Source organism: Zalophus californianus, chromosome 10 (assembly GCF_009762305.2).
Source record: "Zalophus californianus isolate mZalCal1 chromosome 10, mZalCal1.pri.v2, whole genome shotgun sequence".
NCBI lineage: Eukaryota > Metazoa > Chordata > Mammalia > Carnivora > Otariidae > Zalophus > Zalophus californianus.
This window is the reverse complement of record NC_045604.1, coordinates 466,789-484,890: the sequence shown is the minus strand read 5'-3', so window position 1 is coordinate 484,890 and position 18,102 is coordinate 466,789. Positions and strand designations below refer to the sequence as shown.

The 18,102-nt window shown below is 37.8% G+C and overlaps 1 protein-coding gene across 5 annotated transcripts in view; it reads left to right on the top strand.

The window, feature by feature from the left end:
• Positions 1-18,102, top strand: part of NUP210L (nucleoporin 210 like) — an 83,615-nt gene that overhangs the window by 18,697 nt on the left and 46,816 nt on the right. For all 5 annotated transcript variants that reach the window (XM_027612523.1, XM_027612522.1, XM_027612521.1 and 2 more), the window contains 9 exons: positions 81-149; positions 923-1,029; positions 1,680-1,820; positions 3,821-3,958; positions 5,038-5,193; positions 8,208-8,406; positions 9,992-10,137; positions 16,528-16,749; positions 17,826-17,999. In XM_027612523.1, the coding sequence (XP_027468324.1) occupies positions 81-149; positions 923-1,029; positions 1,680-1,820; positions 3,821-3,958; positions 5,038-5,193; positions 8,208-8,406; positions 9,992-10,137; positions 16,528-16,749; positions 17,826-17,999 (1,352 nt within the window). The remainder of the gene's footprint in view (positions 1-80; positions 150-922; positions 1,030-1,679; positions 1,821-3,820; positions 3,959-5,037; positions 5,194-8,207; positions 8,407-9,991; positions 10,138-16,527; positions 16,750-17,825; positions 18,000-18,102) is intronic.

The window sequence follows — 18,102 nt, the reverse complement described above, 5'->3', positions numbered from 1 at the left end:
ATTATTTTTTTTCTTTGGTAGCTCACATTTCTTTTTTCACCCAACTCTGGTTCATATGATTTCCTTAAACAAAAATTAAGATGTCCATATGCGATCTGTGTCTGGACTCCCAAATTGCACCATATATGTTGTAGAGCCTGGATTTTTAGGTATTTATTTTTTAGAGAGGGGGGGGAAGAGGAGCAGAGGGAGAGGGAGAGAGAGAATCTTAAGCAGGCTCCACGCCCAGCACGGAGCCCAATTTGAGCCTTGATCTCACGACCCTGAGATCATGACTTGAGCTGAAATCAAGAATCATTCGCCCAATCGACAGAGCCACCTAGGCACCCCTGGATTTTTAGGTATTTTTAGAGACTGATTTTCAGAAAGCTGAACAGCTTAAACTATTTCATTAAAATGAGTGCATTAGAAACCAGAGTGCTTCTTGAACCTTTAAATTTAACCTTCCTTTGACATGTTTTCTCACATTGTTATGGTTCCATGCTGTCTGCAAGAGTGAAGCATCTTGAAACAGATTGTGAAAAAATATGAAGACCCATGTGATACAATGTTAGGTTAGAAAAAGAGACTTTATACAAAGAAAAAAGAATACTAATGTCCTTAGGTCATATGAAACTGGTCTGACTGAAAGAAGCTCAAATCTTGCCTGACACATTAAGAATGAGCAATATTGTGATTTGTTTTGTATACAGATGTAAGTGAGAGTGTTTCTTTATACCTGAGATGAACTAAATTAAGCCAGAATCTTTAGAATCCCAAATTACTCAATTTGATGGAGGGAACTAAAGGATCAGCTTTGGAAACCATCTCCATCTATTAGCAAGTTTTGCTCACTGAATAGTTTTTATAAGTTTGTATTTTTTAATCATTGTAGAAAATGAATGGCCTTTTCTGATATTTTTGTTTCTTGATTTGTGTATAGGTTTCACAGTTCAACCTGGAGACCGATGGAGTCTAGAGGTGGGACAGGTGTATGTCATTACAGTAGAAGTATTTGATAAAAGCAGTACAAAGGTCTATATTTCAGATGTGAGTGTCTCTTTTGTATTTTTCTAGCCCCGTGTATGGATAACTTCTTGAGTGGGCCATCCTTTCTGGCTAGGAAAGCTTTTTTTCTTTTGCTTCCAGACTTTACTTTTAAAGTTACTACTTTATTATGATTATTAAATAGTTCTGTCCTTGAGGAAAGCTAAACTGGAAGTAAAATATATAATTTGGTCAGAATTATATAAAAGAGTTGAAGAGAAGGCCAAAATACTTTGGAGGATGTCTCGTTCTAGGACTCCCTCGGAGCTGGTCACCTGTGTGGCAGTGGTGCAAGGAACAGTGGAGTCCCAGACAACAGTGCTGCACTCACCCTCCAGTGCCCTTTTTGGTTTTTTTCCCTGAAAAATGTCAATTTATGGAATGGCAAAAATTATACCAAAATTTATATAAACTTTGACTCTGTTTTTGATCACTTGCCATTAAGTGGATCTCTCAAGTACCATTTTAAAATTACATCTTTCCAATTTAGGATCTCCATGAGGAGAGCTAACATTTTGTTTTTATTTATCCCCAGAGTGCATAGCCACAGTTTTTATTTATTTATTTTTTAATGCTTTGGGATTAAGATGGCTTTAGGGGAAAAACAAACAAACATCTCCTCAGTTTTGTGTTGCTATTGGGCTGATTTTCAGAATCTCAGGATTATGTACCAGTTCCTAAGGGAGTACTTTGAAGAGCAGCTCGCTACTGTGAATGGATCTTACCATGTAGTAAAAGCCCTGAAAAGTGGTGTTGTGGTGATAAATGCATCCCTGACTTCCATCATTCACCAGGTAGGAATTAAAAGGACAGTCTTTGAATCCCAAGAACACTGATGGGGCTTGGTTGACTTGTTGATTTGTAGGCAGATACATGGCATATTCCACCTTTATCTTTCATAAAAATGAAAAAGAAACTGATAAACAGTATACTTTGTAGTTTATACCTGTACAGATTTTCTGTTGCAATCTTTGTTATTACTAATGTCTACATTTGTGGTCATTGTGTATATATACCATTTGAAGTTCCTTTAAAAAATTATTTCATGTGCACATTTCCACGTGTTGTCAGGCTTGTACATAGAGTACTTTCTAGTCTGAAAATCCAAAGGGTTAATATATCAATTTAACCATGCCATTAACAATGAACTTTTTGCATTATTTCCATTTTTCACTCTTGTAAATGCCATAACTAAGTTTCTTTGTACAGTTATTTTTCTTTTGGTTAATTTTCATATGGTATAATGTCAGAAATGGAATTACTGGGTAAAAGGATAAAGTATGAATCTGTTTCTGCTGTCTCTAAAATGCATGAGTTTCTGGTTTTTAATAGCCTGCCAAATTACTTCCATCTCCCAGACTTCCTTTTTCTCCATGGATCCTTTCATCTGGTTGTTTAAGATAAAACCCCAAGGGTGGTCCTTCCTTCCCATCACCTGCTACATTCAATTCAGTACAATATCAAATGCCATGTCAGTTCTGAATATCTCTCAAACCCATTTCTTAGTATCCCCACAGTGTCTTTTTTTTTTTTTTAAGATTTTATTTATCTATTAGAGAATGAGAGAGAGAGAACATGAGCAGGGGTGAGGGGCAGAGAGAGAAGCAGACTCCCTGCTGAAAAGGGAGCCTGATGTGGGGCTCAATCCCAGGGCCCCAGGATCATGACCTGAGCTGAAGGCAGACACTTAACCAACTGAGCCACCCAGATGCCCCAAGAAATGAACAAATTTCTGTATATTGATTTTGTATTCTGCAACTTTACTGAATTCATTTATCAATTCTGGCATTTTTTTGTTGGAATCTTTCGAGTTTTCAGTATATAGTATCATGTCATCTGCAAACAGTGAAAGTTTTACTTCTTCCTTACCAATTTTGATGCCTTTTATTTCTTTTTGTTGTCTGATTGCTGTGGCTATGACTTCTAATACTATATTGAATAAAAGTGGTGAGAGGGGTACCTGGGTGGTTCAGACGGTTAAATGTCTGCCTTTGGCTCAGATCATGATCTCAGGGTCCTGGGATCAAGCCCTGCCTTGGGCTTCCTGCTTGGTGGGGAGCCTGCTTCCCTCTCTCCCTCTGCTGCTCCCCCTGCTTGTGCTCTCTTGCTCGCACTCTCCTGCTCGAGCTCTCTCTCAGATAAATAAATAAAACCTTGAAAAAAAAAGTGGTGAGAGTAGACATCCTGGTCTTGTTCCTGACCTTAGGGGAAAAGTTCTCAGTTTTTCCCCATTAAGGATGATGTTAGCTGTGGGTTTTTCATAAACAACCTTTATTATGTTGAGGTATGTTCCCTCCAAACGCACGTTGTTGAGGGTTTTTATCATGAATGGATATTGTACTTTTTCAAATGCTTTTTCTGTGTCTATTGAAATGATCATATGGTTTTTTTTTTTTAAGATTTTATTTATTTATTTGAGAGAGAGGAAATGAAGGGCTGGGGGAGAGAGAATCCTTAGGCAGACTCTCCGCTGAGCATGGGGCTTGACGTGGGGCTCAATCACACCACCCTAAGATTATGACCTGGCTGACATCAAGAGTCAGACACTTAACTGACTGAGCTACCCGGGCACCCCTCATTATTACTGAACTATAGTAGCTGTGTTTCTTTAATGAATAGGAACATTTATTTACTTCTTTTATAGAAAGAAACTGGTTGAGTAATTCCTTTTTTTTTTTTTAATTTCTGGTTGAGTAATTCATTAGCACACCATTTTGCTGTTGCTTTGAATATAAATGGATTATAAAAACAGTCCTTATAAATCTGTTTTGCTCCTTTTTTCCTGCTCTTATAGAATAAAAGTATTCAGCCTATAAAATTTCCAATCATACATCAGCAAGAAGTGAAGATTTATTTTCCCATCAAGCTTACACCCAGCTTTCTGGCATTTCCTCATCATCCTATGGGAATATTATATCGGTATAAAGTACAGGTATGGTGTCCTATTATATGAGGATTTACAAAGAGATAAGTCAGTTTCTCTGTTAATTTATTGAAATTTGGTTAATGTTAATTTTTTAAATAATTTTTATTGTTATGTTAATCACCGTACATTACATCATCAGTTTTTGATGTGTTCCATGATTCATTGTTTGTGCATAACACCCAGTGCTCCACGCAGAATGTGCCCTCTTTAATACCCATCACCAGGCTAACCCAGCCCCCCACCCCCCTCCCCTCTAGAACCCTCAGTTTGTTTTTCAGAGTCCATCATCTCTAATGGTTCATCTCCCCCTCCGACTTACTCCCTTTCATTCTTCCCCTCCTGCTATCTTCTTCTTCTTGGTTAATGTTAATTTTTATTTTCCCCTGATCCTAATAGTATAATTGAGTTTCTGTTGATAACTACGCCATATTCTTGAGTACTATCATCATAACAAGACTCGCTGTACTTTCTGTCTCTCTTCCTCATATCCTTTACTTATGACTTTTGTAAAGTTTTTGTCAAGCTCCCTTGTGCTCTTTTTGACATTTTGTGATACTGCCAATTATATAACCTCCTTTCAGTTTCCCTTGCCCATTTAGCTACTTTACTATAGGATCACAGTTTCTTTTTTTTAAAGTTTTATTTATTTAAGTAATCTCTGCACCCCACGTGGGGCTCAAACTCATGACCCTGAGATGAAGGGTCACATGCTCTTTCGACTGAGCTGACCAGACACCCCAGCATCACAGATTCTTAATATGTCCAGAAATAATTTGTTATATAGTTTTATTATTATCTTATTATTATTATTTATTTTTAAGATTTTATTTATTTATTTGAGAGAAACAGAGAGAGCATGAGCTGAGAGAGGGAGAAGCAGACTCCCCGTTGAGCAGGGAGCCCGATATGGGGCTTGATCCCAGAACTCTGGGATCATGACCTGAGCCGAAGGCAGACGCTTCACTGACTAAGCCACCCAGGCACCTTATTTATTTCTTATTTCTTATTTCACCAGATTTTACATCTTTACTTACATTCCGTTTTCCTCCTTTGGCAGTTAAATATAAAGTTGTATTTTTTCACAGGTAGAGGGTGGCAGTGGCAACTTCACTTGGACCTCTTCTAATGAAACAGTGGCCATGGTGACCACTAAAGGAGTTGTGACTGCAGGTCAGGTCAGGGGGAACAGTACTGTTTTGGCCCGAGATGTACAAAATCCCTTTCGATATGGAGAAATTAAGGTAAACAACTCTCCAAAGAACCTTATTATAACCCCTGAGACATTGCTGTCTAAATTTAAGTACAGAACATGTTTAAAAATCTTTCTAGTCCAAATTGGGTATTTGAAAATTATGCTCAAATTCAGTCTGGAAGTTCATCTTCCTTAAATATTCCTGGACCTGTGTTGAATCCTGCTTCACTTAATAGCGAGTTACTGAATGGGTGTTTTTGTTTCCTTGTCTCTAAAATGGGGATAATGATAATATCTACCTCAAAGTGTTATTGTCAGAATTAAATGAGATAATGTTTTACCTCAATGCTTGGAATATATTCAATATTTAATATTATTTATTTTTGTTATTGTGTTTTGTCATTATCATATATATGACCTTCATAGTAACTTTATTTCTGATCTCATATTTGTTTGTCAGTCTGTTTCTAAAGATTGAAAACTCCTTTTCACTATATTATAAAACCACATTACTGTTTTTCCCCCACTTCTGATATATGTTCATGTATGTTGTTGTTCCCTGAAGAACTCAGTGTTTTGTTATCATTCAGTTAACATTTACTGAGTACCCTTAAGACATTTACCACCATGATACCATACCAGGTATCATAGGACATTCGAAAAAACATAACATATTATCTCACTTTAAAGAATCTAAATTCTGATAGGAAGATCTAGTCACATGAAGTTAAATAACACTTTTAAGGAAATGATGTGAGTTATTTTAAAGCAGTATATGATTGAGAGCTACTTAAATTGTGTAGTAAAAGTATTATTTATAAAATAAAAATCCTTGGGGGCACCTGGGTGGCTCAATTGGTTGAGCGGCTGCCTTCGGCTCGGGTCATGGTCCCAGGGTCCTGGGATCGAGTCCCGCGTCGGGCTGCCTGCTCAGCGGGGAGCCTGCTTCTCCCTCTCCCTCTCCTTCTGCCTGCCCCTCTGCCTACTTGTGCTCTCTCTATATCTCTCTGTCAAATGGATAAATAAAATCTTAAAAATAAAATAAAAATCCTTGTAGATGTGACTAATCAGAGACTATTACGAAGAGATGAGAACTTGAACAAGACTTTAAAAGATAGAGCCAAACTAAGACCTAAGAGTCAAAGTCAACCTGCTGTTTTTTTGATAAAGTTTTATCAGAACACAACCAACCTCATTCATTTATATATGGTCTCTAGCCACTTTCAAGCCACAACTACACAGTTGGGGGTTGCCACAGAAACCATGTGGTCCCCAAAGCCTAAAATATTTGCTATCTGGCCTTTTCCAGAAAACATTTGCTGATCCCCTACTGTAGACCAATAGAGGTTTTTTTAAGGTTAATAATATGGTAAATCTTGTGTTTAGAAAGTATCTTTTTTCTGTCAGACAACAACTGTATTTTTTAAAAAAGGAACAGAAGATAATTGCTGGTGCTGTATACTAGTAGACTAGAATCAATTGACTAGAGAAAGGAAGGCAAAGTGTCCAGTGAAGCCTGAACTAGTAATGTATTGAGAATAGAGAGAAGGGGAAAATGGAGGGTTATTTTGGAGGTAGACATAGTCAGATTTGATGCCCAGTGGGTTGGGGAAAAGTGAAGCATTTATTTATTTATTAAAGATTTTATTTATTTTTTTGACAGAGAGAGACACAGCAAGAGAGGGAACACGAGCAGAGGGAGTGGGAGAGGGAGAACAGGCTTCCTGCAGAGCAGGGAGGCTGATGCAGGACTCTGGGATCATGACCTGAGCTGAAGGCAGACGCTTAATGACTGCACCACCCAGGTGCCCCAAAAGTGAAGGATTTAGACACAGGCATTTCTAACTTTGGCAGCTAGGTGGATAGAAAACACAGGAAAAGGAAAAAGAGGAAGATGATGAATTCAGTTTTGGATACATTCAGTGTGATTCACCTATGGAGCATCTGGGTGAATGGTGGTAATTGGAAATAGGGCTCTGAAGTACAACTGAAAGATTAGGACTAGAAATAAAAATTTGGAATTATCAGTATATGGTTGGTCATTGAAGTTTTGGAACTGGATAAGATTTCCCAGGAAGAGCATGTAGTCAGAAGAGAAGACAGACTCTGAGTACTATGTGTCATTATAAGGGACATAGGCAGAACAAGATGAACTAGCAGAAGAAGCATAGAAAGTGACAGAAAAAAACTCTCCCTTTGGGCTGCCATAACGAAATACCACAGACCAGGTAGAATATAAACAACAGAAATGTATTTATCACAGTTTTGGAGGCTGGCAAATCCAAAATCACGGCATCAGCAGATTTGGTGTCTGGTGAGTGAAAATTCCTGATTCATGGAAGGCTGTCTTTTTGCTGTATCCTCACATGGCAAAGGGCTAGGGAGCTCTTTGGGGTCTCTTGAATAAAGGCACTAATTTCATTTATGACCTAATCACCTCTCAAAGGCCTCACCTCCTAAAACCATCATGTTGGGGGATTAGGATTTCAATATAGGAATTTGAGGGGGGACACAAACATTCAATCTATAGCAAAGACAAAAGATTTTTTTTTTTTAAAGATATCAAGAAAAAGGAGGTGCTCTGTGTCTGAAGTCAGCAAACTTGTAAAGGGCCAGATAGTAAATATGTTAGTGTTTGTAGACCACATATATACTCTTCTATTCTTCTTTGTTGTTGTTTATTTTAAAACCTTTTAAGAATGTAAAAACCCTTCACCTAAAAAACTAAGAAAATTGGGCACTAGCCATCATTTGCCACACGACTGCTGTTTGGTGTTAGATGCTTTAGAGGAATCAGTTGATGAAGGAATGAAATGAGTGACATGCTCAGCACCCAACCCCCAACACACACATGATATATGATACATATTTTTGTATTTAAAACATACATATATGTTTATGTACGTATGTCTTTAAATATTTAAGGAATGTGGGGCACCTGGGTGACTCAGTCTGTTGGGCATCTGCCTTTGTCACCTGAGCCGAAGGCAGACGCCCAACCGACTGAGCTACCAGGCGCCCCTAACATAACTTTCTTGAAAGATTAAATTTTTTTCTCTCCAGATATATGTCCTGAAACTGAACAAAATGGAGCTGTTACCATTTCATGCTGATGTGGAGATTGGCCAGATTATAGAAATCCCCATTGCAATGTATCATGTAAATAAGGAGAACAAAGAAGTCATCGTGTTCACAGACTGCTCTCATTTATTGTTGGATCTGAACATGGATAAGCAAGGAGTCTTTACTCTTCTCAAGGAAGGTAAGGGTAGGCCTTTTATTTTCTCCTTTCTTTGTCATTGAATGAGAGGACCAATCATCAATTCAGGAACTACAAATTATAGTCTGAATTCACATATTACCTTTCTTTACAATGTTTTTATTTGTTCTGTCAACCACCTCATTATAATGTAATTTAGAAACAAAAGCCCAGCAATTGAATAACATATTCAAAGAAGTGTTGTGGCCATTCCTTCAGCTCAGATGAAGGTATTGAGCTCTTTTCCTCTTTCTTTAAATATATCATACCTCTTTCTAGGTTGGCTATAGTACCATTATTAAATTTATTCAAAAAAAGAGTGTTTTTTTCTAATAAACGGAGAATGTGAACAAGCTATCCGTAAAGACTAACATCATCTCCTGTTACTGAATATCGTGTGTGACCCTGATTACCATTGTTTTTTAATCAGTAATAATAGTAGTAGGAGCACATAACATTCACTCAGCACCTACTATTTGCTAGGCTCTATTCTGAATACTTTCCATATGTTAACTCTTTTAATTCTCGCAATACATCTATAACGTGGACTTCTGCCTTGCCCTTACTAAGTATACTATATAATATCTCTTTCCTCTTCTCAGTTCTCAAGGTGTGTCTCCTAATTTTTAGGCCCTCACTATCTCTCACCTAGAATATAACAATATCCTCCTAACTGTTGCTCACCTTTGATAATCCGTGGCTATGAGATGGACCTTCATGAAGCTCACTTTTTTTTTTTTAAGATTTTTTTTGATTTATTTGTCAGAGTGAGAGAGCAAGCACAAGCAGGGGGAGTGGCAGGTAGAGGGAGAAGCAAATTCCCTGCTGAGCAAGGAGCCCGATGCAGGACTTGATCCCAGGACCCTGGGATCATGACCTGAGCCAGAGGCAGATGCTTAACCGCCTGAGCCACCCAGGCGTCCCTGAAGCTCACGATCAATACTGCTTTTCTTGCTCAAAAAATGTGAGAGGTTTCTCCTTACCAGTGGAATAGAGCTGAAATCCTTTTAGTTTAATGTTCAAGGTCTCTACAAGATAACCCAATCTACTTTTCATAAAGAAATACTACTTCTTACTTTGGCTTCCTTTAATTATGGCTCCAGCTAAACAGACAGTTAAAATTTCCTGTATAGCTCCTTCATATACTCATGTGTATCTCATTTATATTTCTGTCTTTGCTCATTCATCAGTTTGAGATACTATCTTCTACCTATCTAAATTTTCCTTGATCTCTCCAACTAGAAGTAATCTTTCTGTTTTCTAGACCTCTATACTGCTTATCATTTTCTACAAATCCTTTAATTTATGTAAATGTTCACTCTCCCCTTCTAAACTATATATGCCCTGAAGTTAGGATCTTGGCTCATATTTGTATCCTCACTGAACATAAAATTGTGCCTTACATGGTATATATCTGTTAATAGAAGGAAGAGATTTTTATATCAATTTGATATAAACTGGGGCCTAGTAGTTAGTGTGCAAGATCAAGATGTTTTTTAATGTATTAAAATTCTTATATTTCTGTAGACTGATCCCCTTGAGAACTGACTGCTTATTACCCTAATGAAGTCATGTTTTTGATTTGCAGGTATTCAAAGACCTGGGCCAACACACTGTTCTAGTATACATATAGCAGCCAAATCTCTAGGCCATACCCTGGTAACAGTGAGTGTGACTGAGTCTGAAGAGTACTTGGAGAGCAGTGCCACATTTGCTGCTTATGAACCTCTAAAGGTGAGACATTTCATGGTAAGGAACTGGCATATCTTTTCATGGAACCCACTGTATCCACTTAGAGGCTTCCCAGCTATCTGTGATTTCTATTAAAGATCAGTTATATTTGTGTTTTCTTTATTTACCAGCTCTGTCGTCAAACCTGAGTATCAGGGAATTTACCCCCTCATGTTTCTGCCACAGAATATCTTTTAAGTTGTATCAGTAAGTTTTAGATATTCCCCTTTATTTCTTCTTTTTTATTGAGGTATAAAATATGTATAATAAGGTACATAAAGTACACTAATCTTAAGGTACTATTTGATTTCTTACATGTGTATATATCCCTGTAAACACGACCCTGAATAAGATATTGAATATTAGTGTGGCCTCTTTTGAAGAACTCTGAAAGAAAACTTTATCATAGAGGGGGAATTAGTCATCTTTAACCTTTATACTTAAGGATTTTCAGCATAACAGTCATTATTTAAGGCCCTAAGGATTGGTCCATTATAATTGGGACATTATGACAAGTGGCAGTTCAAAACAAAAGTTGAGCCTGGTATGCATTCATATTTGAATCCTTCAGGAGCTAAAATTGATGTCTACAGGTTCTTGCTAATAGATACTGACAAATCCTGAGTCAGTGTCTCTTGGGATAAGGGGGCATCCATAGGGGGAAAAATTAACACTAATGAAAGAAGCAAGGTAAGTTATTAATTTTAAAAAATTTGCATTTTAAGTTGGCCTTATTACACATTATGTAGCATAAGTATTAAACATACGGTTCAAGCATATTTCATTTGTTTTCAGTGGATGAATCATCTTAGTTGCCTAATTAAGTGAAAGTACTTGGCTGTGGCTCATTGTCACATTAGGTTTTTTATTTTATGATTATTCCCAGCCTTATTTTGTATTTATTGAGTGTCCACAGATCAGATCTCCCCTGGATGAAAACCGCCCTTAAAGGAAAGGAAGTAAGATGATGATTTTCCTTTTCTATGTAGTGCTTTGGTCATATATTTTTCCTTTTACTTGCTTAAAAGAATATGTGTTTTCTACCTTTGTTATCAATATTATGTTTCAGTATGTGGTATAGTTCTCAATTTGTCCTTTTACATATCAGTCCAATTCAGTTGATCTGATTAATTTTGGACTATGTGTCTAGGAAAAAGGAATAATCTCTGTCTTGCTTTCTGAGGGAGGCCTTCTGTGAAACCTCTAATTCTATTTCTTCTATTAGAGGATTGTATGGCACACTGTACTGTGCCTTTTTGTGATGCCCATTATACTCTTTACCTACTTCAAATCTGTCTTTCCCAAACCGTGAGCTCCACTGTGAGGCAAGACCTTATTTGTCTTTTTATTACTATATCCCCAATGGGCCATCAGTGAATACTTGTTGAATTGAATTATATAGACATTATTTAAGAGAATACTGCCACTAGACATAGGAATGTTTAATTTTAATAGTATTCAATAATAAATATGATTGACTAGTTCAGGGAAGAAATACTAAGGCATGGTTTGCTTATATTTTTAATGATTGCTCAACTCTACTTCAAGTTGCAACTTAGTCACTGTTGTAGATAGACACTGTGTGCCACATGAAAATAACCTACCGTTTGATAATGCTTTATTCTCCTAAAACAAGTTTGCTCATCTGTAATAGGATCCAACTTCTCTGTATACTGGAGTGAATAATACCAGTCTTGACTATACCTCCTAGGTGAGAGTTCTTTGAGAAATAGGATGAAGTATATAGATGTATTATTTTATATTTTCAGGACAAAAGTTCTTTGCTAACTTAATAAAATATCCATTTAATGGGTAAATTCTTAGAAACATACAATCTCCCTGGGGCACCTGGGTGGCTCAGTCAGTTAAGCATCCGACTCTGGATTTCAGCTCAGGTCATGATCTTAGGGTTGTGAGATTAAGCTGCACGTCAGGCTCTGAGCTCAGTGGGGAGTCTGCTTGAGATTTTCTCTCTCCCTCTCCCCCTACCCCCTTCTTTCTCTCTAAAAATAAATAAATCTTTAAAAAAAGAAGGAAACATACAATCTTCCAGAACTGAATTAGAAAGAAATAGAAAATCTGAACAGACCGATTGTTAGTAATGAAATTGAATTGGTAATCAAAAAACTGCCAACAAACAAAAGTGCAGGGCCAGATGGATATGGATTCACAGGTGAATTCTACCAAACATGTAAAGAAGAGTTAATAGCTATTCTCAAACTGTCCCAAAAAATAGAAAAGGAAGGAAAGCTTCCAAATATATCCTCCAAGGCCAGGATTACCCTGATACCAAAACTAGACAAAGACACCATAAAGAAAGAAAACTACTAGGGGTGCCTGGGTGGCTCAGTTGTTAAGCGTCTGCCTTTGACTCAGGTCATGATCCCAGGGTCCTGAGATCGAGCCCCGCATTGAGCTCCCTGCTTGGCAGGAAGCCTGCTTCTCCCTCTTCCACTCCCACTGCTTGTGTTCCTGCTCTCGCTATCTCTCTCTGTCAAATAAATAAATAAAATCTTTAAATAATAATAATAATAATAATAAATAAAAGACAAGAAAACTACAGGACACCTAGGTGGCTCAGTCAGTTAAGCATCTGCCTTTGACTTGGGTCATGATCCTGGGGTCCTGGGATCAAGTCCTGCATTGGGCTCCTTGCTAGGCAAAGGAGCCTGCTTCTCCCTCTGCCTGCCGCTCCCCCTGCTTGTGCTCTCTCGCTCTCTCTCTCTGACAAATAAATAATCTTTAAAAAAAAAAAAAAAAAAAACTACAGGCCAATATCACTGATGAACATAGCTGCAAAAGTCCCCAACAAAATATTAGCAAACCACATACAGCAATACATTAAAAGGATCATTCACTGCTGAAATCAAGTGGGATTTATTCCAGGAAAGCAAGGATGGTTCAATATTCACAAATCAATCAGTGTGATATACCACATCAACAAAATGAATGATAAAAATCATGGTTATTTGAACAGATGCAGAAAAAGCATTTGACAAAATTCAATATCCATTAATGATAAAAACTCAACAAAATGGGTATAGAGGTAACATACCTCAACATAATAAAGACCATATATGAAAAAGCTACAGCTAACATCATACTCATCGGTGAAAAACAGAGCTTTTCCTCTAAGACCAGAGAAAGACAAGGATTCCCACTCTTACCACTTTTATTCAACATAGTATTAGAAGTCCTAGCCATAGCAATCAGACAAGAAAAAGAAACAAGAAGCTTCCATATTGGTAAAAAAGTTAAACTATCACTTTTTGAAGATGACCTGATACGACACATAGGAAATCCTAAAGACCCCACCAAAAAATACTAGAAGTAATAAATGAATTAGTAAAGTTGCAGGATACAAAATTAATACCCAGAAGTCGGTGGTGTTTCTATACACTAATAGTGCAGTAGCAGAAAGAGAAATTAAGAAAATAACACCATTTACAATTGCACCAGAAAGAATAAAATATCTAGGAATAAATTTAACCAAGGAGGTGAAATACCTGTACTCTGAAAGCTATAAAACATTGATGAAAGAAATTGAAGATGACACAAACAAATGGAAAGATATTCCATGCTCATGGATTAGAAGAATTAATATTGTTAAAATGTCCATATTAGCTAAGACAATCTATAGATTCAGTGCAATCCCTATCAAAATGCCAACAGCATTTTTCACAAAACCAGAACAAATAATACTAAAATTTGTATGGGACCACAAAAGACCCCAAATAGCCAAAGCAATTCTGAAAAAGAAGAACCGAAGTTTGGAAGTATCACAATCCCAGATTTCAAGATATGCTACAAAGCTGTAGTAATCCAAACAGTACAGTATGGACATAAAAATAGACACATAGATCAATGGAACAGACTAGAGATCCCAAAAGTAACCCATGATTATATGGCCAATTAATCTTCAACAAAGGAGGCAAGAATATACAATGGGGAAAGGACAGTCTCTTTAATAGATGGTGCTGGGAAAACTGGACAGTTGCATACAAAAGAATGAAACTGGACCATTGTCTAACTCCATACACAGAAATAAACACAAAGTGGATTAAAGACCTAAATGTGAGACCTTAAACCATAAAAATCCTAGAAGAGAGCATAGGCAGTAATTTCTCTGACATCAGCCAATGACATTGAACATTTTTCTGGATGTCTCCTGAGGCAAGGGAAACAAAAGCAAAAATAAACTATTGGGACTACATCAAAATAAGAAGCTTTTGCACAGTGAAGGAAACCACCAACAAAACAAAAGGTAATCTGTGGAATGGGAGAGAGGATATTTGCAAATGATATATCTGATGAGGGGTTAATATCCAAAAAATATAAAGAACTTATATACCTCAACACTAAAAAAACAAAGTTCAATTAAAAAATGGGCAGAGAACCTGAAGAGACATTTTTCCAAAGAAGACATACAAATGGCCAACAGACACATGAAAAAGATGTTCAACATCACTCATCATCAGGGAAATTCAGATCAAAACCACAGTGAGAGATCACCTCATACCTGTCAGAATGACTAAAAAAAGAGAAGAAACAGCAAGTGTTAGTGAGGATGTGGAGAAAAAGGAACTATTGTGCACTGTTGGTGGGAATGTAAATTGGCGCAGCCACTCTGGAAGACATTATTAAGGTTCCTCGTAGAACTATCTTATGATCCAGTAATTCCACTACTGGGTATTTAACCAAAGAAAATGAAAAGACTAATCTGAGAAGATGTCTGCATCCCTATGTTTATTGAAGCATTATTACTATTTTTTTTAAAGATTTTATTTATTTGAGAGAGAGAGAGCATAAGAGAGGGGAGGTCAGAGGGCGAAGCAGACTCCCCGCTGAGCAGGGAGCCTGATGCGGGACTCAGTCCTGGGACTCCAGGATCATGACCTGAGCCGAAGGCAGTCACCCAACCAGCTGAGCCACCTAGGCGCCCTTATTGAAGCATTATTTACAGTAACCAAGATATGGAAGCAACCCAAGTGTCCATCAAAAGATGAATGGGTAAGGAAGATGTGATGTGTATGTACACACAGACACACAGGAATATTAGCCATAAAAAAAATGAGATCATGGCATTGTGCCAACATGGATGGACCTAAAGGGTATTATGATAAGTGAAATAAGTCCGGCTGAGGAAGACCAATGATTCCATACAATTTCACAAAACAAATGAATAAATAAACAAAAAGCACAATCAGTCCTGTCAATAAGAGAACAAACTGATGGTTGCCAGATTAGTGGGGGTGGATAGGCAAAATGGGTGAAGAGGAGTGGGAGATACAGGCTTCTAGTTATGGAATGAGTAAGTCATGGGAATAAAAGTCACTCTGTAGGGAACATAGTGGTACTGTAATAGTGTGGTATGGGGACAGATGGTAGCTACACTTTTTTTTTTTTAAGATTTTATTTGTCAGAGCACAAGCGGGGGGAGCGGCAGGCAGAGGGAGAAGCAGGCTCCCCACTGAGCAAGGAGCCTGACACGGGACTTGATCCCAGGACTCTGGGATCATGACCTGAGCCAAAGGCAGATGCTTAACTGACTGAGCCACCCAGGCATCCCTAGCTACACTTCTGAGCACAGCATAACAGAGATGTTGAATCTCTATGTTGTACATGTGAAACATTGTGTGTCAACTATACTCAGATTAAAAAAAATAAAATATCCATTTAAAATGCTTATACAGGGGCACCTGGGTGGCTCAGTCGTTAAGCATCTGCCTTCTGCTCAGGTCATGATCCCAGGGTCCTAGGATCGAGCCCCATGTCGGGCTCCCTGCTCCACGGGAAGCCTGCTTCTCCTTCTCCCACTCCCCTGCTTGTGTTCCCTCTCTGTCTCTCTCTCTGTGTCAAATAAATAAAATAAAATCTTTAAAAAAATTAAAATGCTTATACAGCTACTTGTTCAATACCTTTTATGTGCCCAACATTGTACTAAATCCACTAAGGAAGAGACATTCTCTTTTAAAATTTAGGTGGAAGATATTCTCTTCTCTGAATAATTTTACATAACTAGAAAGCATAAGAAGAGTTATTATGCTCTTATATGTGAAACATTTGACACAGTCAAACAGCACTAGGAGATATACTAGTATACAAATGAATAGTAGAGATGGGTATTGTAAGAACTTAGAGGATGTGGAAGTGGTTGTAGTCTGGAGTGATTAGATGTTAATGGGTAAGGTGACACACAAGTTAGGCCTGAACGATAGACTGGATCTAAATGAATATAGAGGTTGAGAAGCATCCAAGTGAGAGGCATTGTGTACATGTCCCCTGATTTGGGAATTAAGTCCAATGTCATTTTCAGCAATCAGCCAGTTTTCACTTTAGAAAACTGTTGAGTTCCCTGACCAATCAAGGATTCATTTCTTTGAATGTCATCAGGCTGTAAACCCTGTGGAGGTGGCATTGGTGACGTGGCAGTCTGTGAAGGAAATGGTGTTTGAAGGGGGCCCCCGACCATGGATCTTGGAGCCCTCCCGATTCTTTCTGGAGTTGAGCATGGAGAAGACAGAGGAAATTGAATTAACACAAGTCCGGCTGCCAGCTAAGAGAAAACAGAGCCAGTACATCTACCGGGTCTTGTGCCTGGATTTAGGGGAACAAGTAAGTAGGAAAATGATCTTTTTCTAACATTTCTTTTAGCAGTAATACCCCATTCCTTTTCAGATTCTAATGGATTTCATTTATAGACTAGATAGGGAAATTCTTTTTCTCTTCCAGATTTTTATTTAAATTCTAGTTAGTTAACAAAGGAAAATTCTAATTATTAATGGTTTTTTTAACTTTACTACTCTTTAAATATACTCAAAGATTTCACACGTTTGAGAATTCTTACAGTCTACTAAATGGTTCAAGATCGTTTTGTAGTAATGAACTTATTTCAATCGCTTTATCACTATAATTCATTGGCTTGTTGTCTAGACTGGAGGATATATGGTTTCCCACCTCCAAAAAAATGCAAGGAAGGGAAAGTTGAAGCGTCATCTATTAGCAATTTTGATTGGTTAGCAATTGTGAGTGGTGAGCCATTTTGAAGGACAAGTTAGATCTGTGCCGATAAGATGGTAAGCGTGTTGCCCTTTATCCAGTTGAATTAGTTTTATTATTTTAGAGGATCCACCCACAGCTGTGCCCTGCTTCTGTCAAACCAGTAACAAAGGTTTGCAATTTGACTAGGGTTGAGAATTCAGTGTATGACTCTGTAACCAGCCCACAAGGAATCGACGTATGATTTTAATTTAATAAGAACCGACCTTCTTTCTAACCTCTTTGCGAACTTTGTTGTGTATGTGGCTGGCTGTCAGCAGTGTCAGAGTCCTCACCCCTGTTGGAGCCCTCTTGTCTTTTGTCTTCACATTCTGTTACTCATTTGGTGCTACCACCAGAAAAAGGTTGAAACACAAAATAGTTTTTCCACTTTTTACCAACTGGTAAATAAAAGATTTGGTGGAGAAAAAGACTGAAGTAATTGATCAGAATTAGATTTTTTAATGTTCCCTTTGTTTATAAATTTCCATGATACCCTTGTTTCTCTTAGCCACATGATTAAGAACTATGATGATTATAGTGTCCAAAGGGATCCTATACTGGAGTTTGAATAATTCTGACATGTGTAGATTGGAACAACTGACATCAAGTGTCTACCCACAGTTGCCTCTTGCTCCGCTGTTTCCTTAAAGGCTCTGACATTCCGAATTGGAAATCATCCAGGTGTCCTGAACCCCAGTCCAGCTGTTGAGGCTGTGCAGGTACGCTTCATGTGTGCCCACCCTGCCAGCATGTCAGTAACCCCAGTATACAGAGTGCCAGCTGGTGCCCAGCCATGCCCTCTGCCACAGCACAACAAACAGCTGGTAAGTACAGTGTTTCCATCTAACTTGGTACTTTTGTCTTCCACACCTTAGAGATAAATGGTCTCAAGTATAGCTTTTGTCTTATTAAAGTGAAGGAAACATT